The sequence below is a fragment of the Hemitrygon akajei genome, unplaced genomic scaffold (genome assembly GCF_048418815.1).
Source record: "Hemitrygon akajei unplaced genomic scaffold, sHemAka1.3 Scf000042, whole genome shotgun sequence".
NCBI lineage: Eukaryota > Metazoa > Chordata > Chondrichthyes > Myliobatiformes > Dasyatidae > Hemitrygon > Hemitrygon akajei.
The window spans coordinates 6709856-6733113 of record NW_027331928.1 but is presented as its reverse complement, the minus strand read 5'-3'; the positions used below and the strand labels follow the sequence as shown (position 1 = coordinate 6733113).

The following is a 23258-nucleotide window of genomic DNA, read 5'->3' as shown; positions in this document are numbered from 1 at the left end:
CGTCTGACCCCGGGCGTTTATAAAAGGCAGTGTGCACGGAGCTTCACTCCACGTCTGACCCCGGGCGTTTATAAAAGGCAGTGTGCATGGAGCTTCACACCACGTCTGACCCCGGGCGTTATTAAAAGGCAGTGTGCACGGAGCTTCACTCCACGTCTGACCCCGGGCGTTTATAAAAGGCAGTGTGCACGGAGCTTCACTACACCTCTGACCCCGGGCGTTTATAAAAGGCAGTGTGCACGGAGCTTCACTCCACGTCTGACCCCGGGCGTTCATAAAAGTCAGTGTGCCCGGAGCTTCACTCCACGTCTGACCCCGGGCGTTTATAAAAGGCAGTGTGCACGGAGCTTCACTCCACGTCTGACCCCGGGCGTTTATAAAAGGCAGTGTGCACGGAGCTTCACTCCACGTCTGACCCCGGGCGTTTATAAAAGGCAGTGTGCATGGAGCTTCTGTCCACGTATGACCCCGGGCGTTTATAAAAGGCAGTGTGCACGGAGCTTCACTCCACTTCTGACCCGGGCGTTTATAAAAGGCAGTGTGCACGGAGCTTCACTCCACGTCTGACCCTGGGCGTTTATAAAAGGCAGTGTGCACGGAGCTTCACTCCACGTCTGACCCCGGCCGTTTATAAGAGGCAGTGTGCACGGAGCTTCACTCCACGTCTGACCCCGGGAGTTTATAAGATACAGTGTGCATGGAGCTTCACTCCACGTCTGACCCCGGGCGTTTATAAAAGGCGGTGTGCAGGGAGCTTCACTCCACGTCTGACCCCGAGCGTTTATAAAAGGCGGTGTGCAGGGAGCTTCACTCCACGTCTGACCCCGGGAGTTTATAAAAGGCAATGTGCACGGAGCTTCACTCCACGTCTGACCACGGGCGTTTATAAAAGGCAGTGTGCATGGAGCTTCACTACACGTCTGAACCCGGGCGTTTATAAAAGGCAGTGTGCATGGAGCTTCACTACACGTCTGAACCCGGGCGTTTATAAAAGGCAGTGTGCACGGAGCTTCACTCCACGTCTGACCTCGGACGTTTAGAAAAGGTAGTGTGCACGGAGCTTCACTCCACGTCTGACCCCGGGCGTTTATAAAAGGCAGTGTGCACGGAGCTTCACTCCACGTCTGACCCCGGGCGTTTATAAAAGGCAGTGTGCACGGAGCTTCACTCCACGTCTGACCCCGGGCGTTTATAAAAGGCAGTGTGCACGGAGCTTCACTCCACGTCTGACCCCGGGCGTTATTAAAAGGCAGTGTGCACGGAGCTTCACTCCACGTCTGACCCCGGGCGTTTATAAAAGACAGTGTGCACGGAGCTTCACTCCACGTCTGACCCCGGGCTGTTATAAAAGGCAGTGTGCACGGAGCTTCACTCCACGTCTGACCCCGGGCGTTCATAAAAGTCAGTGTGCCCGGAGCTTCACTCCACGTCTGACCCCGGGCGTTTATAAAAGGCAGTGTGCACGGAGCTAAACTCCACGTCTGACCCCGGGCGTTTATAAAAGGCAGTGTGCACGGAGCTTCACTCCACGTCTGACCCCGGGCGTTAAGAAAAGGCAGTGTGCATGGAGCTTCTGTCCACGTATGACCCCGGGCGTTTATAAAAGGCAGTGTGCACGGAGCTTCACTCCACTTCTGACCCGGGCGTTTATAAAAGGCAGTGTGCACGGAGCTTCACTCCACGTCTGACCCTGGGCGTTTATAAAAGGCAGTGTGCACGGAGCTTCACTCCACGTCTGACCCCGGCCGTTTATAAGAGGCAGTGTGCACGGAGCTTCACTCCACGTCTGACCCCGGGAGTTTATAAGATACAGTGTGCATGGAGCTTCACTCCACGTCTGACCCCGAGCGTTTATAAAAGGCGGTGTGCAGGGAGCTTCACTCCACGTCTGACCCCGGGCGTTTATAAAAGGCAATGTGCACGGAGCTTCACTCCACGTTTGACCCCGGGAGTTTATAAGATACAGTGTGCATGGAGCTTCACTCCACGTCTGACCCCGGGCGTTTATAAAAGGCAATGTGCACGGAGCTTCACTCCACGTCTGACCACGGGCGTTTATAAAAGTCAGTGTGCATGGAGCTTCACTACACGTCTGAACCCGGGCGTTTATAAAAGGCAGTGTGCACGGAGCTTCACTCCACGTCTGACCTCGGACGTTTAGAAAAGGTAGTGTGCACGGAGCTTCACTCCACGTCTGACCCCGGGCGTTTATAAAAGGCAGTGTGCACGGAGCTTCACTCCACGTCTGACCCCGGGCCTTTATAAAAGGCAGTGTGCATGGAGCTTCACTACACGTCTGAACCCGGGCGTTTATAAAAGGCAGTGTGCACGGAGCTTCACTCCACGTCTGACCTCGGACGTTTAGAAAAGGTAGTGTGCACGGAGCTTCACTCCACGTCTGACCCCGGGCGTTTATAAAAGGCAGTGTGCACGGAGCTTCACTCCACGTCTGACCCCGGGCGTTTATAAAAGGCAGTGTGCACGGAGCTTCACTCCACGTCTGACACCGGGCGTTTGAAAAAGTCAGTGTGTACGGAGCTTCACTCCACGTCTGACCCCGGGCGTTTATAAAATGCAGTGAACAGGGTGCTTCACTCCACGTCTGACCCCGGGCGTTTATAAAAGGCAGTGTGCACGAATCTTCACTCCACGTCTGACCCCGGGGATTTATAAAAGTCAGTGTGCATGGAGCCTCACTCCACGTCTGACCCCGGGCGTTTATAAAAGGCAGTCTGCACGGAGCTTCACTCCACGTCTGACCCCGGGGATTTATAAAAGTCAGTGTGCATGGAGTTTCACTCCACGTCTGACCCAGAGCGTTTATAAAAGGCAGTGTGCACGGAGTTCCACTCCACGTCTGACCCCGGGCGTTTATAAAAGGCAGTGTGCACGGAGCTTCACTCCACGTCTGACCCCGGGCGTTTATAAAAGGCAGTGTGCACGGAGCTTCACTCCACGTCTGACCCCGGGCCTTTATAAAAGGCAGTGTGCACGGAGCTTCACTCCACGTCTGACCCCGGGCGTTTATAAAAGGCAGTGTGCACGGAGTTTCACTCCACGTCTGACCCCGGGCGTTTATAAAAGGCAGTGTGCACGGAGCTTCACTCCACATCTGACACCGCGCGTTTATAAAATGCAGTGAACAGGGTGCTTCACTCCACGTCTGACCCCGGGCGTTTATAAAAGTCAGTGTGCACGAAGCTTCACTCCACGTCTGACCCCGGGGATTTATAAAAGTCAGTGTGCATGGAGCCTCACTCCACGTCTGACCCCGGGCGTTTATAAAAGGCAGTGTGCACGGTGCTTCACTCCACGTCTGACCCCGGGCGTTTATAAAAGGCAGTGTGCAAGGAGCTTCACTCCACGTCTGACCCCGGGCGTTTATAAAAGGCAGTGTGCACGGAGCTTCACTCCACGTCTGACCCCGGGCGTTTATAAAAGGCAGTGTGCACGGAGCTTCACTCCACGTCTGACCCCGGGCGTTTATAAAAGACAGTGTGCAGGGAGCTTCACTCCACGTCTGTCCCCGGGCGTTTATAAAAGGCAGTGTGCACGGAGCTTCACTCCACGTCTGACCCCGGGCGTTTATACAAGACAGTGTGCAGGGAGCTTCACTCCACGTCTGACCCCGGGCGTTTATAAAATCAGTGTGCACGGAGCTTCACTCCACGTCTGACCCCGGGCTTTTATAAAAGGCAGAGTGCACGGAGCTTCACTCCACGTCTGACCCCGGGCGTTTACAAAAGACAGTGTGCACGGAGCTTCACTCCACGTCTGACCCCGGTCGATTATAAAAGGCTGTGTGCAGGGAGCTTCACTCCACGTCTGACCCCGGGCGTTTATAAAAGACAGTGTGCACGGAGCTTCACTCCACGTCTGACCCCGGCAGTTTATATAAGGCAGTGTGCACGGAGCTTCACTCCACGTCTGACCCCGGGCGTTTATAAAAGGCAGTGTGCACGGAGCTTCACTCCACGTCTGACCCCGGGCGTTTATAAAAGGCAGTGTGCACGGAGCTTCACTCCACGTCTGACCCCGGGCGATTATAAAAGGCAGTGTGCACGGAGCTTCACTCCACGTCTGACCCCGGGCGTTTATAAAAGGCAGTGTGCACGGAGCTTCACTCCACGTCTGACCCCGGGCGATTATAAAAGGCAGTGTGCACGGAGCTTCACTCCACGTCTGACCCCGGCCGTTTATAAGAGGCAGTGTGCACGGAGCTTCACTCCACGTCTGACCCCGGGAGTTTATAAGATACAGTGTGCATGGAGCTTCACTCCACGTCTGACCCCGAGCGTTTATAAAAGGCGGTGTGCAGGGAGCTTCACTCCACGTCTGACCCCGGGCGTTTATAAAAGGCAATGTGCACGGAGCTTCACTCCACGTCTGACCCCGGGAGTTTATAAGATACAGTGTGCATGGAGCTTCACTCCACGTCTGACCCCGGGCGTTTATAAAAGGCAATGTGCACGGAGCTTCACTCCACGTCTGACCACGGGCGTTTATAAAAGTCAGTGTGCATGGAGCTTCACTACACGTCTGAACCCGGGCGTTTATAAAAGGCAGTGTGCACGGAGCTTCACTCCACGTCTGACCTCGGACGTTTAGAAAAGGTAGTGTGCACGGAGCTTCACTCCACGTCTGACCCCGGGCGTTTATAAAAGGCAGTGTGCACGGAGCTTCACTCCACGTCTGACCCCGGGCCTTTATAAAAGGCAGTGTGCATGGAGCTTCACTACACGTCTGAACCCGGGCGTTTATAAAAGGCAGTGTGCACGGAGCTTCACTCCACGTCTGACCTCGGACGTTTAGAAAAGGTAGTGTGCACGGAGCTTCACTCCACGTCTGACCCCGGGCGTTTATAAAAGGCAGTGTGCACGGAGCTTCACTCCACGTCTGACCCCGGGCGTTTATAAAAGGCAGTGTGCACGGAGCTTCACTCCACGTCTGACACCGGGCGTTTGAAAAAGTCAGTGTGTACGGAGCTTCACTCCACGTCTGACCCCGGGCGTTTATAAAATGCAGTGAACAGGGTGCTTCACTCCACGTCTGACCCCGGGCGTTTATAAAAGGCAGTGTGCACGAATCTTCACTCCACGTCTGACCCCGGGGATTTATAAAAGTCAGTGTGCATGGAGCCTCACTCCACGTCTGACCCCGGGCGTTTATAAAAGGCAGTCTGCACGGAGCTTCACTCCACGTCTGACCCCGGGGATTTATAAAAGTCAGTGTGCATGGAGCTTCACTCCACGTCTGACCCAGAGCGTTTATAAAAGGCAGTGTGCACGGAGTTCCACTCCACGTCTGACCCCGGGCGTTTATAAAAGGCAGTGTGCACGGAGCTTCACTCAACGTCTGACCCCGGGCGTTTATAAAAGGCAGTGTGCACGGAGCTTCACTCCACGTCTGACCCCGGGCCTTTATAAAAGGCAGTGTGCACGGAGCTTCACTCCACGTCTGACCCCGGGCCTTTATAAAAGGCAGTGTGCATGGAGCTTCACTACACGTCTGAACCCGGGCGTTTATAAAAGGCAGTGTGCACGGAGCTTCACTCCACGTCTGACCTCGGACGTTTAGAAAAGGTAGTGTGCACGGAGCTTCACTCCACGTCTGACCCCGGGCGTTTATAAAAGGCAGTGTGCACGGAGCTTCACTCCACGTCTGACCCCGGGCGTTTATAAAAGGCAGTGTGCACGGAGCTTCACTCCACGTCTGACACCGGGCGTTTGAAAAAGTCAGTGTGTACGGAGCTTCACTCCACGTCTGACCCCGGGCGTTTATAAAATGCAGTGAACAGGGTGCTTCACTCCACGTCTGACCCCGGGCGTTTATAAAAGGCAGTGTGCACGAATCTTCACTCCACGTCTGACCCCGGGGATTTATAAAAGTCAGTGTGCATGGAGCCTCACTCCACGTCTGACCCCGGGCGTTTATAAAAGGCAGTCTGCACGGAGCTTCACTCCACGTCTGACCCCGGGGATTTATAAAAGTCAGTGTGCATGGAGCTTCACTCCACGTCTGACCCAGAGCGTTTATAAAAGGCAGTGTGCACGGAGTTCCACTCCACGTCTGACCCCGGGCGTTTATAAAAGGCAGTGTGCACGGAGCTTCACTCCACGTCTGACCCCGGGCGTTTATAAAAGGCAGTGTGCACGGAGCTTCACTCCACGTCTGACCCCGGGCCTTTATAAAAGGCAGTGTGCACGGAGCTTCACTCCACGTCTGACCCCGGGCGTTTATAAAAGGCAGTGTGCACGGAGTTTCACTCCACGTCTGACCCCGTGCGTTTATAAAAGGCAGTGTGCACGGAGCTTCACTCCACATCTGACACCGCGCGTTTATAAAATGCAGTGAACAGGGTGCTTCACTCCACGTCTGACCCCGGGCGTTTATAAAAGTCAGTGTGCACGAAGCTTCACTCCACGTCTGACCCCGGGGATTTATAAAAGTCAGTGTGCATGGAGCCTCACTCCACGTCTGACCCCGTGCGTTTATAAAAGGCAGTGTGCACGGTGCTTCACTCCACGTCTGACCCCGGGCGTTTATAAAAGGCAGTGTGCAAGGAGCTTCACTCCACGTCTGACCCCGGGCGTTTATAAAAGGCAGTGTGCACGGAGCTTCACTCCACGTCTGACCCCGGGCGTTTATAAAAGGCAGTGTGCACGGAGCTTCACTCCACGTCTGACCCCGGGCGTTTATAAAAGACAGTGTGCAGGGAGCTTCACTCCACGTCTGACCCCGGGCGTTTATAAAAGGCAGTGTGCACGGCGCTTCACTCCACGTCTGACCCCGGGCGTTTATAAAAGGCAGTGTGCACGGAGCTTCACTCCACGTCTGACCCCGGGCGTTTATACAAGACAGTGTGCAGGGAGCTTCACTCCACGTCTGACCCCGGGCGTTTATAAAATCAGTGTGCACGGAGCTTCACTCCACGTCTGACCCCGGGCTTTTATAAAAGGCAGAGTGCACGGAGCTTCACTCCACGTCTGACCCCGGGCGTTTACAAAAGACAGTGTGCACGGAGCTTCACTCCACGTCTGACCCCGGTCGTTTATAAAAGGCAGTGTGCAGGGAGCTTCACTCCACGTCTGACCCCGGGCGTTTATAAAAGACAGTGTGCACGGAGCTTCACTCCACGTCTGACCCCGGCAGTTTATATAAGGCAGTGTGCACGGAGCTTCACTCCACGTCTGACCCCGGGCGTTTATAAAAGGCAGTGTGCACGGAGCTTCACTCCACGTCTGACCCCGGGCGTTTATAAAAGGCAGTGTGCACGGAGCTTCACTCCACGTCTGACCCCGGGCGATTATAAAAGGCAGTGTGCACGGAGCTTCACTCCACGTCTGACCCCGGGCGTTTATAAAAGGCAGTGTGCACGGAGCTTCACTCCACGTCCTACCCCGGGCGTTTATAAAAGGCAGTGTGCATGGAGCTTCACTCCACGTCTGACCCCGGGCGTTTATAAAAGGCAGTGTGCACGGAGCTTCACTCCACGTCTGACCCCGGGCGTTTATAAAAGGCAGTGTGCACGGAGCCTCACTCCACGGCTGACTCCGGGCGTTTATAATAGGCAGTGTACACGGAGCTTCACTCCACGTCTGACCCCGGGTGTTTATAAAAGGCAGTGTGCACGGAGCTTCACTCCACGTCTGACACCGGGCGTTTATAAAAGGCAGTGTGCAGGGAGCTTCACTCCACGTCTGACCCCGGGCGTTATTAAAAGGCAGTGTGCACGGAGCTTCACTCCACGTCTGACCCCGGGCGTTTATAAAAGGCAGTGTGCACGGAGCTTCACTCCACGTCTGACCCCGGGCGTTTATAAAAGGCAGTGTGCACGGAGCTTCACACCACGTCTGACCCCGGGCGTTTATAAAAGGCAGTGTGCACGGAGCTTCACTCCACGTCTGTTCCCGGGCGTTTATAAAAGGCAGTGTGCACGGAGCTTCACTCCACGTCTGTTCCCGGGCGTTTATAAAAGGCAGTGTGCACGGAGCTTCACACCACGTCTGACCCCGGGCGTTTATAAAAGGCAGTGTGCACGGAGCTTCACTCCACGTCTGTTCCCGGGCGTTTATAAAAGGCAGTGTGCACGGAGCTTCACTCCACGTCTGACCCCGGGAGTTTATAAAAGGCAGTGTGCACGGAGCTTCACTCCACGTCTGACCCCGGGCGTTTATAAAAGTCAGTGTGCACGAAGCTTCACTCCACGTCTGACCCCGGGGATTTATAAAAGTCAGTGTGCATGGAGCCTCACTCCACGTCTGACCCCGTGCGTTTATAAAAGGCAGTGTGCACGGTGCTTCACTCCACGTCTGACCCCGGGCGTTTATAAAAGGCAGTGTGCAAGGAGCTTCACTCCACGTCTGACCCCGGGCGTTTATAAAAGGCAGTGTGCACGGAGCTTCACTCCACGTCTGACCCCGGGCGTTTATAAAAGGCAGTGTGCACGGAGCTTCACTCCACGTCTGACCCCGGGCGTTTATAAAAGACAGTGTGCAGGGAGCTTCACTCCACGTCTGACCCCGGGCGTTTATAAAAGGCAGTGTGCACGGCGCTTCACTCCACGTCTGACCCCGGGCGTTTATAAAAGGCAGTGTGCACGGAGCTTCACTCCACGTCTGACCCCGGGCGTTTATACAAGACAGTGTGCAGGGAGCTTCACTCCACGTCTGACCCCGGGCGTTTATAAAATCAGTGTGCACGGAGCTTCACTCCACGTCTGACCCCGGGCTTTTATAAAAGGCAGAGTGCACGGAGCTTCACTCCACGTCTGACCCCGGGCGTTTACAAAAGACAGTGTGCACGGAGCTTCACTCCACGTCTGACCCCGGTCGTTTATAAAAGGCAGTGTGCAGGGAGCTTCACTCCACGTCTGACCCCGGGCGTTTATAAAAGACAGTGTGCACGGAGCTTCACTCCACGTCTGACCCCGGCAGTTTATATAAGGCAGTGTGCACGGAGCTTCACTCCACGTCTGACCCCGGGCGTTTATAAAAGGCAGTGTGCACGGAGCTTCACTCCACGTCTGACCCCGGGCGTTTATAAAAGGCAGTGTGCACGGAGCTTCACTCCACGTCTGACCCCGGGCGATTATAAAAGGCAGTGTGCACGGAGCTTCACTCCACGTCTGACCCCGGGCGTTTATAAAAGGCAGTGTGCACGGAGCTTCACTCCACGTCCTACCCCGGGCGTTTATAAAAGGCAGTGTGCATGGAGCTTCACTCCACGTCTGACCCCGGGCGTTTATAAAAGGCAGTGTGCACGGAGCTTCACTCCACGTCTGACCCCGGGCGTTTATAAAAGGCAGTGTGCACGGAGCCTCACTCCACGGCTGACTCCGGGCGTTTATAATAGGCAGTGTACACGGAGCTTCACTCCACGTCTGACCCCGGGTGTTTATAAAAGGCAGTGTGCACGGAGCTTCACTCCACGTCTGACACCGGGCGTTTATAAAAGGCAGTGTGCACGGAGCTTCACTCCACGTCTGACCCCGGGCGTTTATAAAAGGCAGTGTGCACGGAGCTTCACACCACGTCTGACCCCGGGCGTTTATAAAAGGCAGTGTGCACGGAGCTTCACTCCACGTCTGTTCCCGGGCGTTTATAAAAGGCAGTGTGCACGGAGCTTCACTCCACGTCTGACCCCGGGAGTTTATAAAAGGCAGTGTGCACGGAGCTTCACTCCACGTCTGACCCCGGGCGTTTATAAAAGGCAGTGTGCACGGAGCTTCACACCACGTCTGACCCCGGGCGTTTATAAAAGGCAGTGTGCACGGAGCTTCACTCCACGTCTGTTCCCGGGCGTTTATAAAAGGCAGTGTGCACGGAGCTTCACTCCACGTCTGACCCCGGGAGCTTATAAAAGGCAGTGTGCACGGAGCTTCACTCCACGTCTGACCCCGGACGTTTATAAAAGGCAGTGTTCACGGAGCTTCACTCCACGTCTGTTCCCGGGCGTTTATAAAAGGCAGTGTGCACGGAGCTTCACTGCACGTCTGACCCCGGGCGTTTATAAAAGTCAGTGTGCATGGAGCTTCACTCCACGTCTGACCCCGGGAGTTTATAAAAGGCAGTGTGCACGGAGCTTCACACCACGTCTGACCCCGGGCGTTTATAAAAGGCAGTGTGCATGGAGCTTCACTCCACGTCTGACCCCCGGCGTTTATAAAAGGCAGTGTACACCGAGCCTCACTGCACGTCTGACCCCGGGCGTTTATAAAAGGCAGTGTGCAGGGAGCCTCACTCCACGTCTGACCCCGGGCGTTTATAACAGGCAGTGTGCACGGAGCTTCTGTCCACGTCTGACCCCGGGCGTTTATAAAAGGCAGTGTGCACGGAGCTTCACTCCACGTCTGACCCCGGGCGTTTATAAAAGGCAGTGTGCACGGCGCTTCACTCCACGTCTGACCCCGGGCGTTTATAAAAGACAGTGTGCACGGAGCCTCACTCCACATCTGACCCCGGGCGTATATAAAAGGCAGTGTGCACGGCGCTTCACTCCACGTCTGACCCCGGGCGTTTATAAAAGGCAGTGTGCACGGAGCTTCACTCCACGTCTAACTCTGGGCGTTTATAAAAGGCAGTGTGCACGGCGCTTCACTCCACGTCTGACCCCGGGCGTTTATAAAAGGCAGTGTGCACGGAGCTTCACTCCACGTCTGACCCCGGGCGTTTATAAAAGTCAGTGTACACGGAGCCTCACTCTACATCTGACCCCGGGCGTTTATAAAAGGCAGTGTGCACGGAGCTTCACTCCACGTCTGACCCCGGGCGTTTATAAAAGGCAGTGTTCACGGAGCATCACTCCACGTCTGACCCCGGGCGTTTATAAAAGGCAGTGTGCACGGATCTTCAGTCCACGTCTGATCCCGGGCATTTATAAAAGGCAGTGTGCACGGAGCTTCACTCCACGTCTGACCCCGGGCGTTTATAAAAGGCAGTGTGCACGGAGCTTCATTCCACGTCTGACCCCGGGCGTTTATAAAAGGCAGTGTGCACGGAGCTTCACTCCACGTCTGACCCCGGGCGTTTATAAAAGGCAGTGTGCACGGAGCTTCATTCCACGTCTGACCCCGGGCGTTTATAAAAGGCAGTGTGCACGGAGCTTCACTCCACGTCTAACCCCGGGCGTTTATAACAGGCAGTGTGCACGGAGCTTCTCTCCACGTCTGACCCTGGGCGTTTATAAAATGCAGTGTACACGGAGCCTCACTCTACATCTGACGCCGGGCGTTTATAAAAGGCAGTGTGCACGGCCATTCACTCCACGTCTGACTCCGGGCGTTTATAAAAGGCAGTGTGCACGGCGCTTCACTCCACGTCTGACCCCGGGCGTTTATAAAAGGCAGTGTACGCGGACCTTCACTCCACGTCTGACCCCGGGCGTTTATAAAAGGCAGTGTGCACGGAGCTTCACACCACGTCTGACGCCTGGAGTGTGTGATGGGTCCGTGGAGAGGGAGATTCAATCTGCGTCTGACCGTGTTAGTGTGTGATCGGAAGGTGCAGGTATCTTAAAACTGTGTCTCACCCCGTGTATGTACGATGGGACTCTGTGTTTGACACAGTGCGCCTGTGATGAGTAGCTATGTCGGGAATGGGGGTGGGTGAGAGGTTTTGGGTTTGGGGTCATGCGTGTGTCTGACACAGGGAACAGTGCCGCATGCCTGGAGAGGAGACATGACAGTGGTATACAAGATATTAAGTGGAATAGATAGTGGACAGCCAGCGCCTCTTTCTCAGGGCACCACTGTTCAACACAAGATGACATGGCTTTAAGGTAAGGGGAAGAAAGTTCACCGGGGCTATTAGAGGCAGGTATTTCACTCACTGAGTCAGTGGTGGAGACAGATACACCAGTGAAGTTTAATAAACTACTAGACAAGTATATGGAGGAATTTAAGGTAGGGGGTAATATGGGATGTAAAGATTGAAGGTCGGCATAACATTGTGGGCCGAAGGACCTGTAATGTACTGTGCTATTCTATGTTCTATGTTTTAGAGTTGCGAGGTAATGATGCTGCTCTAGAAAAGTCTGGTTAGGCCACACTTGGAGTACTGTGTCCAGTTCTGGTCGCTTCACTATAGAAAGGATGTGGAAGCATTGGAAAGGGTACAGAGGAGATTTACCAGGATGCTGCCTGGTTTAGAGAGTGTGGATTATGATCAGAGATTAAGGGAGCTAGGGCTTTACCAAAAGAGAAGGAGGATGAGAGGAGACATGTCGGAGGTGTATAAGATATTAAGAGGAATGTATAGAGTGGATAGCCAGCGCCTCTTCTGCAGGGCACCACTGATCAGTACAAGAGGACATCGCTTTAAGGTAAGGTGTGGGAAGTTCAAGGGGGATATTAGAGGAAGGTGTTTTTACTCAGAGAGTGGTTGGTGTGTGGAATGCACTGCCTGAGTCAGTGGTGGAGACAGATATACTAGTGAAATTTAAGAGACTACTAGACAGGTATATGGAGGAAATTAAGGTAGGCGAATATATGGGAGGAAGGGTTAAAGTGTAGGCACAACATTGTGGGCCACACGGCCTGTACTGTGCTGTATTATTCTATGTCCCATGTTCTATTCACCCTGTGTCTTGATCCCGCAAGAGTGTGATGGATGGTGTGTAGAGAAATTCACTGTGTCTGATGCTTGTTAATTTACGATGAGACGTTGTGCGGGATGGTACCCCGTGGAGGGAATTTCACTTTTTGTGTCTCCCCGGGTGTGTGTGACAGGAAGGTTTGAAGGGAAATTCACTCTGTGTCTCACTGTTTCTTGTTCCTGATTTCCAGAGCAAACGTGTTCCAAGGACTGGCTCACAAATAAAGACCGGTGTTATTACGTATCCACGTTTCATACATCTTTCCAAAAAGCGAAGCAAGAATGTTCAAACCGTGATTCAAGGCTGCTGGAAATCAATTCAAGGGATGAAGCGGTATGTGTCACTGCACTAGAAGATCCCACAGTAACACGAGAATCATCACACTCTCCCGGGGTCAGACACAGCGTGAATCTCCCTCCACACTTTCCCATCACACACTCCCGGGGTCAGACACAGAGTGAATCTCCCTCCACACCGTCCCACCACAAACTGCCGGGGTCAGACTCAGAGTGAATCTCCCTCCACACTTTCCCATCACACACTCCCGGGGTCAGACACAGAGTGAATCTCCCTCCACAGCGTCCCACAACACACTGCCGGGGTCAGACTCAGAGTGAATCTCCTTCCAGGCAGACCCATCCCAGATTTCTGTTGTAATCAGCTGAGAGAAGCTCAGTACATATTTTTCGATTCTAGGCATTAATCAAGTAAATTTAACTTCCCAGCGCTTTGTATCCCACAATCTTCCGGACAACAACCTTGTTTACTGGATTGAAAAATGCGAAAACGGGTGAGATTATCACTAATCTCTGGGGTGAATATTGGTTATTGAGATAGTCCTGACGGGAGAAAATGGGATTAGTTTACGGACTGAAGTAGTTTCTTGGGAAAAGGGAGGGGCATTGGGATTTGTTTGCAGACTGTACGTGGGTAGGGGCTAGCGTGGTACAATGGGAACATTTTGGGTCCGACACGAGTCTGTCGGGGAAGGACAGGGCAGTGGGAATATTTCGGAAACTGCCAGGGGGCCGTGGGGAAAGATCAGTACACAGGGATTATTGTGGTACTGACGCAAGTAGGTGAGGACAGCGCGGTGCAGTGGGATCATTTTGGAGATCGTCGCCGGGCTGTGGGGAGAGGGATCAACAGTGGGATTAGTTTGGTGAATGACACGGATCTGAGGGGCGAGAGTAGGACACCTGGAGTAGTGTGGAGACCGATACAGGGCGGTGGCAGTCAGTGGGTTAACGGAATTAGTTTGCGAATAGAGGCAAGGATGTGGGGGAGAGGGTGCCAGTGGTATAAGTCTGGAGGCGGACCAGAGGCGGTGGGGAGAGCGCGGTGTAGTGGGATATGTCGGGAGACAGACACGAAGCTCCGGGTAGAGGAAGGGACAACGAGATGAACCTGGAGCCACACAGGGCTGAGGGAAGAGTGTGGAACAGTGGGATTCATTTCGGGACAGACATAACTGTGGTGAGACGGTGGGACAGTTGGGTTTGTTCGGGGACAGAAACAGATCAGAGGGGGGAGGGTGGGCCTGTTCGATTCGTATGGGGACTGAAAGGGGTCTGTAGCGGGGAAGCGGTTCGGTGGGATTAGTTTGGGGGTTACGGGGCTGTGGGGAGACATTGGGTCAGTACGATTAGTTTGGGAACTGACATAGGATTGTGGGGAGACATTGGGACCGTGGTATTTTTCTGGGTGCCGGCAATGGACTGTGGGGAGAGAGTGGTTGACTGGGATGAGTTTGGGGACTGAAAGGGAACTGTGATGGGAAAGCGGTTCGGTGGGATCAGTTTGGGGGATACGGGGCTATGGGGAGACATTGGGTCAGTACGATTAGATTGGGGACTGACACAGGATTGTGGGGAGACATTGGGACCGTGGTGTCTGCCTCGGTACTGACACTGCCGTGGGGGGAGAGTAGTTGAATGGGATGAGTTTGGGGACTCACACAGGCAATTAGGAGAGATCGAATTCATGGGATTAGCTTGGGGACGGTCTCGGCTCGGGTCCTCCACTGAAGCTGTTTTGTCTCTGTTGAAATTTATTAACCCTCCTGGATAGGAATGTGGGCCGGAATCTCCTGTACAAGGCGTCCCCGGGAAATCCCGAATGCATTCAGTGCGGAACGAGTAACACTTGTGATGGTGATCGAAATTTCATCTGCGAGAGGTCGGCACCTTTGTTCCCGGACGTTCCTGAAAAGATCCTGGGTCTCTGTCAACAGCCAGTGGAGTCAACATGAATCAAGTGACTACCCCCATTTTCTCCTCCTTCTGTCCCCTTCACTCTCCCTCCTAAATCCTTTCAAATTCGCTCCCCACCCTCTCTGTCCCTCCGTCCTACTCCATCTCCTCCTTTTGTCACCATCATATTATCCCCAGCAGACACCGACAAACCCCTCTCGCCGTCTATCCCCTTCGTTCTCGCCACTGCCCCCGTACCGCTCTTTCTAGTTTCCTCTACTTCCTCTCTACCCCTCAGCTCCCCTTATTCCCTCGAACATTCACCGCCTGCACTTTCTGTGCTCCCTCTGCACTCCTCTTACACCTCTCTCCCCTTCCCTCCTCAGGAACTCTCTACCTCCACTCCCCGTTCTCTCTATACCCTCCGTCTCCCTGATCTCTCTCTCTCTCTTTCTCCTTTCCACTCACTCTCACCTCAATCCTGTCCCCTCTGGTGCTCGATAACCCAACCCTGAGTGAAAGTCTGTGCGCATTCCCACTGTCTGTGCCCCTCCCGGGTTTATGGAACTCTGTGAAGGTTATAACTATGCTCCAGTGAATAAAGTCCCAACCTTCCCTCCCTCCAACCATAAATCAGTCCTTCGAGTTCCGGCAATATCCCCGTAGAACTCCCTGTACAATATATCCAGTTCACTGACATTTTTCCTAAAGCAGGGCGGCGTCACCGCCGTCTTGTACCACGGGAACGTGACCTCCCGCCTCCTGTACTCAGTGTGACTGGTAAAGACCAGCGTGCCAAGTGCCCTGTCCACCCTATCGGATGTTTTCCACCGGAATCGCTATTTCAATTATTATCTGAAGCTTATAACCCCTGGAATTTGTTCTTTTGAAGCATCAGTACGGAGCAAAGATGTACAATTAATGTAAATTTGATATATTAATAAACACCGCAGAAATGTCGACTTCTTGCTGATTCATTGAAAGATTTGATGGGGCAGGGGAAGAAGCGGTTCCTGAATCGCTGTGTGTGGGTGTTCTGTCTCCCGGAGCTGTCAAATACTCCTCCTGTAATACCACGTCCAATCCCGTTATCATTCCTGTGAACCCTCTCCAATGTCTCACATCCCCTGTGAGATACGCGATCGAGACCTGTCCACAAAACTCCAAATGTGACCTCAACAGTGAAGTATTAAGCCTGAGAATGACGTCCTTGCTTTGACGTTCCAGTCTTCTCGAAATGAATGCTGTCATCGCATTTGCCTTCCTCACCGCCGGCTCAAGCTGCAGGTTAAACGTCCGGGAAGCTGCACGAAATCTCCCAAATCCCTCTGCAACGCAAACTGTTTTTAACCCTTACATACTGTGCCCGTCATGTTTGACCTGTTCTGACATTTGACAACAGTAAAAACACCCTGAAGGTTTATACTTTTGTACAGGTGCTACAAATGTTTGTACATTGAAGCTGCTTCGGGTCGGATTTGACCCGTATCTATTGAAATTGATTTTAGATCTCTGAAAAGGCAAGTGGATGTAGTCTATATGGACTTCAGCAAGGCCTTTGACAAAGTTCCACATGGAAGGTTAGTTAAGAAGGTTCAGTCGTTAGGTATTAGTGCTGGAGTAATAAAATGGATTCAACAGTGGCTAGATGGGAGATGCCAGAGAGTAGTGGTGGATAATTGTTTATCGGGATGGAGGCCGGTGACTAGCGGGGTGCCTCAGGGATCTGTTTTGGGCCCAATGTTGTTTGTAATATACATAAATGATCTGGATGATGGGGTGGTAAATTGGATTAGTAAGTATGCTGATGATACTAAGGTAGGAGGTGTTGTGGATAATGAGGTGGGTTTTCAAAGCTTGCAGGGAGATTTATGCCGGTTAGAAGAATGGGCTGAACGTTGGCAGATGGAGTTTAATGCTGAGAAGTGTGAGGTTCTACATTTTGGCAGGAATAATCCAAATAGAACATACAGGGTAAATGGTAGGGCATTGAGGAATGCAGTGGAACAGAGAGATCTAGGAATAACAGTGCATAGTTCCCTGAAGGTGGAGTCTCATGTAGATAGGGTGGTGAAGAAGGCTTTTGGAACGCTGGCCTTTATAAATCAGAGCATTGAGTACAGAAGTTGGGATGTAATGTTAAAATTGTACAAGGCATTGGTAAGGCCAAATTTGGAATATTGTGTACAGTTCTGGTCACCGAATTATAGGAAAGATATCAATAAATTAGAGAGAGTGCAGAGACGATTTACTAGGATGTTACCAGGGTTTCAGCACTTAAGTTACAGAGAAAGGTTGAACAAGTTAGGTCTCTATTCATTGGAGCGTAGAAGGTTGAGGGGGGATTTGATCGAGGTATTTAAAATGTTGAGAGGGATAGATAGAGTTGACGTGAATAGGCTGTTTCCATTGAGAGTAGGGGAGATTCAAACGAGAGGACATGATTTGAGAGTTAGGGGGCAAAAGTTTAAGGGAAACACGAGGGGGTATTTCTTTACTCAGAGAGTGATAGCTGTGTGGAATGAGCTTCCTGTAGAAGTAGTAGAGGCCAGATCAGTTGTGTCATTTAAGGTAAAATTGGATAGGTATATGGATAGGAAAGGAGTGGAGGGTTATGGGCTGAGTGCGGGTAGGTGGGACTAGGTGAGATTAAGAGTTCGGCACGGACTAGGAGGGCCGGAATGGCCTGTTTCCGTGCTGTGATTGTTATATGGTTATATGTTATAAAAATTAATTAAATTTTCATCACCCATTTATTAACGTCAGATAGGCTATTTATACATACGAAATAGATCTGCGGTTCAAACTTTGTATAGACACATGTTATGAGGGGATTCTTGGGCCGGTTCAAAATTGACCCAGACCATTCTGTGAAGGTATAGAATATGAACAGGTTGCCTGGGTTAAAAATGAAATATCCCTCCCTTTAGAAAATATTCTACGATTTTTTTTGAATGACCATACGATTCCCAGCACTGTATTCATTCTGCCACGTCTATTTTCATTCTCCTAATCTCTCTGAGCTCTTCTGCAGCCCCCCTGCTTCCTCAGCACAACCTGTCTCTCGGTAACGTTGGTACCGTCTGTGGTTTCCGGATGAGGGAGTCTATCATCCCGTTGCAGAGGGACGGACCCCAGCCCGGGATTTGGAGTCGCTGATTAAAACCGGGAGCACGTGCGCGCTGAATAATCCACATCCTGTCACGCGCACTCACAGTATCCGGGACAGAATTCCAGACGACTGGGATGGCGGAGCGCTGGGGATTGCTGAGAGGGGAGAGTGGAGGACGGAGGGGGTTTAGCTCTCCTATTGACCTGGGTAGTGTGTGATGCTATTGTGCGGGTTTTGAGCTGGGGAGTTGCTGATGAACTGAACAATATCTGAACGGTGAGTGTGTGAAGGGAGGGGGAACAGGGAATTCACTCTGTGTCTGTACCAGAAAGAATGTGATGGGACAGTGTCGAGGGAGCATCACGTGTTTGATGCCGGGGATCTGCCATGGGACGGTGTGCAGGGAGCTGTACTCTGTGTCTGCTCCGGAAAGCTGTGTGACGGGACGGTGTGGAGGGATCTCACACTGTGTCTGATCCCGGGAGTGTGCTTTAGCACGGCGTGCGGGGAGACGCACTCTGTGTCTGAGCCCAGCAGTGTGTGATGGGACAGTGTGGAGGGAGATTCAGTCTCTCTCTGACTCCGGAAATACGTTATACGACTGTGAGTGGGAGCTTCACTCCTTGTCTGACCCCGAACTTGTGTGATGATTCAATGGGTTAAATAATCCAGGCCCAGTACAGCGTCTCCCTGTGGCCAAGCGGCTCAATAACAGGTACACCAGTTTGTATACTTCTGGTCGGGAGAGACAGGTTAAAATGGCCAAGTGGAGCTATATCTCACAGGTCAGGACGACACAAGAACATCCATGAATACAGCCAAACGAGACAGCGTTACTCCAGAAACAAGGTGCAAAACACATTGTCAGCATTCAGACACGGCAGAAAGCACAAAAATATGTATAAAATAGAAAAAAAATACCAACGCAGTTGGAGGCCTTGGGTCAACTGAATACCACTGATATCTGCAGTCGCCCTCAACAGAGGCTGTCTTCTGCTGAGCGAACACTGGGGGGCAGCACAGACTCCTGCCTGGAGGCCACGCCACACCGCTCTACCGTGTGCAGCTCCTTCACTTCCTCTGCCAGCGAGCAACTCTCTCAGTTTACACAGCAACTTGAGTTGAAATAATATCTCAGCGGCAATTCCTGGCATAAAAGAGGTCATAAAACTAGAGTTACAGGGGGGTGAAAACCGTAATGCCATCACAGATAGAAGAAAGGTTGTTGGAACAGATGCAGTTAAGGACTCAGACGAAGTCAGGAAGTAAAAGGTTGAGCCTGCTGGGGTTCATGTTCTGAGCTGCCTCCGTTTCAATGCAGGAAGTATTCCACGAAAAGCAGATGAGCTCAGGGAGGGGGGTCAAAGTCTGGAAGTATGGCATTGTAGGTAGTAGTGAGACGTTGTTTCAGGAGAGGTAGGACCGTTAGCTGAATATTCTGAGATTCGGCTGTTTTAGTCGTGCTAATGCGCAATCAATGCAAACATGAGGGGCGGCTTTGCGTCAGGGAAAATGTCACGGCGGTACTCAGTCAGGACAGTCTGGGGAACCCATCCCGGTGAGGTTTTTTAGGGAGGAACTGAGGAATAAGAAAGGTATGAACTCGATCATGGGGCCATATTATCAATCACCTAATAGTCCCCCGGGATTCAGAGGAACAAACCTGTAGCGAAACATTAGGTTGTGATATTGGGTGATTTTAACAGGTATTATCTGTGAGCTCCATACCGTGAAAGGACCAGTGGGGTAGCTTCTCAAATGTTTTCAAGAAAGTTTCCTTAATCAGTACGTAGATAATTCCAACCCGAGAGTGCAATACTGGATCCCCTCCTGCGGAATGGAACAAGGCAGGTGACAAAAGTTAGTGCAGGTGACAAATTTGCATCACGTGATGATATTGCCATAAGTTTCAAGGTGATTATGGAAAAGGGTATTTATGACATCGGGTTTAGTTCTAAATTGAATGAAGGCTGACATTTTTTGGAGGCAGGAATGATCTGGCAAGTGTGGATTCGGCCAGGCTGTTTTCTGGCAAAGATGAACCTTGTAAGTTGAAGCCCAAGCGCTGTTTCATAAGAATATTGGGAGGTGTCGGATCACAACCAACAGTGCTGGAAATGGATTTCCTACGGTTGAGCACTGAGTGCTCAGCACGAACTCTTGAATTACAAACTTTGAGGAAGGATTGTGACAGACAGAAATTGGCAGTCCGAGTTTTAAATTGAAAGTGACAGCTACGCACCCTCCAAATGAGGCCACAGCAGAACGTTAAAATTAAATCCTTGCCCGGGAAATGAATGAGAACCTTTTATTTGCCTTCCTCACCACCGAGTCCTTGAACAATCCAGCCTGTTGGTGGCAAAGGTTTTCAGTGCCCTACCTGGTACACATTCGGAACCCCATGATCTGCGAGGTTCACCTACCTGAGGGATGATTCTTACATCGGCCTTCGAGACGGAGGTTACAGAAGAGAAGGGGGCGAGCAGAGCCGAACCTGGTGCCCCTCTCGAATGTCTTTTTCAACAGCAACGTGACTTCTCAACCTGAATACTTACTCAACTACAACCTTCTTCGTCTCCGTCATCTCCTCTCTCTCCGACATCCGAACAGTTTTATGTTACCCCATCCATCCGCTAAAACCTACCCCGACTCCCTGACTCCTCCTTACTGTGCATCACTACCCATTTCATTTGTTCCTACTTCTCCTGCTATTCCTCACCTCCGTCTCGGTCAATCTCTCCCTCTCCCCCACTCTCGGTTGGTCGCAGGACAGATCCACTGAGATGCTGACACCCGGCAACACAGGAACCTAAAATCAGACCATGAGATATCGGAGCAGAATTAGGCCATCGAGTCTGCTGCGCCATTTCATCATGTCTGATCCAGGTCCCCCTCAGCCCCAATCTCCTGCCTTTTCAACGTATTCCTTCATGCCCTGAGTAATCAACAATATGTCCACCTCTGACTTCAATATATCTAAAGTCAGACTCCACAGCCGCCTGTGTAACCTGTTCTACAGATTTACCATATTGTGAGGAAATAAATTCCTCCTGTGATGGGATCTTATGTTTCATTCACTATTGACTGTGCCTTTAAGGAGAGAGAGAGAGAGAGAGAGAGAGAGAGAGAGAGAGAGAGATGAGAGAGAGAGAGAGAGAGAGAGAGAGAGAGAGAGAGAGAGAGAGAGAGAGAGAGAGAGAGAGAGAGAGAGTGAGAGAGAGAGAGAGAGACGGAATACAGTGTTACGAAAAGCAGCTGTCTTCTGCTGCTGCCCGAGTTGCTATGGAGAGAGAGGAGGAGTTACATGATGGACATCTGATGTTCAGCGTGTGTAAGGCCAACTGTCTTTCTCGCAGACAAACAGAAGAGACTCACAGAGGCTGGTGACGAAGGAGTCACTGGATGAACTCTTCGAGTGCACACGAGGGTGGTTTGAGGGTCGATCAAGTGAGATTGATCAGAGGCCGTCACAGTGAGTGCAAGGGTGACGTTGTGCAAACTACCGGTGTGTTTAACCCTTGTCTGGCTTAGTAGATTTACCCCTTGAAGACGGTACCCTTAGGGGAGTCACATTTGACTAACTTGAAGGATTCAGAGGAGAACGGCAAGACCGACGACCCCTGTTTATTCAGATTACAAATACCTCTCTCTCAGCTCAGTTCTGTGGATTGAACTGAAGTTTCTTACAGACCATCGTCAGACTGTAACTCTTGCCTGCCGAACTTGAATGAGTTCGGGAACTTTATTTTATTCGCCTATATCAGCATAACTCTGCTAACTTTCGATTTTCTGGTTTAAGATGCTATATTAAGTGGTTGCTAATTGAATAATGTTTGCTAACAGCAAAACCAGACTCCAGGTCTGTTCTATTGCTGCTGATTGTTTTACCACACACATTTACGTGTACCTAACACTCCCAATCTCCGTTCTGAAAGGACGGACCTCCATTCCGATGTGGGTCCGCTGGTATTGACTGTCCCGCCACGGGGAACCTTCTCTCCACTTCTTCTTTATCGATGCCTTTAAACATCCGATCATTTCCAACAACAACATCCGTCCCCCTCATTCTTCTGAGATCCAGCCATCAAAGGCATTACATGTTTGACTATTTTGCCTTAACTCTGTGTAATGTTCAATTCAATTGGCATCGCAAACCCGCTGACACCCCTACACTTCCCATACAGTGTCACAGGGCAAGAATAATCTCGAACAGTTCACAAAATGCCTGCCTCCAGCATAAACTTACAAGAATACTGGTGAAAAGTTCAAGGAGCATTGGTTCTGAAATTATCTCTGAATGAAACAACCTTCAGATATCTAACAACTCCAAATCACTAAATCTGTTCGCATCCTCAGATTAGTGTGTGAGGACATATTTGCCGACACCCGCCTTAAATCTGCGTAATCCCAAAAATCAGTGCTCTCTCCATACACGCTGTCTCCCCAACATGCATAATAGATGATCTCAGAGCGGGAATCATTTCAAATCGATCAGAAAATGACTGCTTCGACATTAAAATCAGCACGCATCCCGAAATGCATCTGCAATTCCAGATCGTTTGACACACACAGATCTGAGTGTAACCTGTGAACCTCCATATTAGACAACAGACGCCTAAATCTGCGCACATTCCCAAGTCCGTATTCAACCATAAATCTGTGCGCATGACCGAGTAAGAGCTCGCCCTGAATCCATATGCACCCCAATCCTGACGACAAACCCACATGCACGCTGGATTATCCGAAATCACGAGTCAGGTCAAACAGTTCACAAAATAGCTTCGCTTTCAAAAACCTAAATCAAACTTCCAAGTTCTATTATTAAAGTATCTATAAGTGAAACAACCTTGTAATTCGTCACGCCCCCCCAATCCACCGACACACCCAAATCTGTGTGTACCCAAACTCGCCGCGCACATGTCAAAATCTCTGAGAACCCCCAAATCCGAGTCCGCCCCTATATGTACAATTGTTTATCCCAGAGAGAGAAACATTTCAAATATTTCACAAGATAGCTTAATCCACTTTAAAAAATAGCAAGAACAAGGCTCAACGTTAAAGTGCATTATTTATCCGAGTATCTGTAAAAGAAACAATTTGAATTTTGGCATTTTACCCAATTCCTCCGACAACCAAAATCCACGTGCATTCCCGAATCCGTATGCACACCCAAATGGGTGCGCACTCCGAACCTGTCAACACCTCCCACTTACAGATTATCCGAGAGGAGAAATAATTTCAAATAGTTCAGAAAGTAGTAACTTCCAACTTAAAAATCACAGCAAGAGCAGAGAAGAAAACTCTTTTCTTTCAGAGTAGAAAAAGTGTATGCATTAGTAAAGTTCCTATCAATGAAACAA

At 51.2% G+C, this 23258-nt stretch overlaps 1 protein-coding gene across 1 annotated transcript in view; it reads left to right on the top strand.

Annotated features, from left to right (window-relative positions):
- The window catches only part of LOC140720444 (C-type lectin domain family 17, member A-like), a 90821-nt gene extending 75976 nt beyond the window's left edge, over positions 1–14845 (top strand). The window contains exons 6-8 of the mRNA XM_073035298.1: positions 12785–12927; positions 13320–13384; positions 14665–14845. Coding sequence (XP_072891399.1) covers positions 12785–12927; positions 13320–13384; positions 14665–14845 — 389 coding nt within the window. The remainder of the gene's footprint in view (positions 1–12784; positions 12928–13319; positions 13385–14664) is intronic.
- Positions 14846–23258: the final 8413 nt, after the last annotated feature.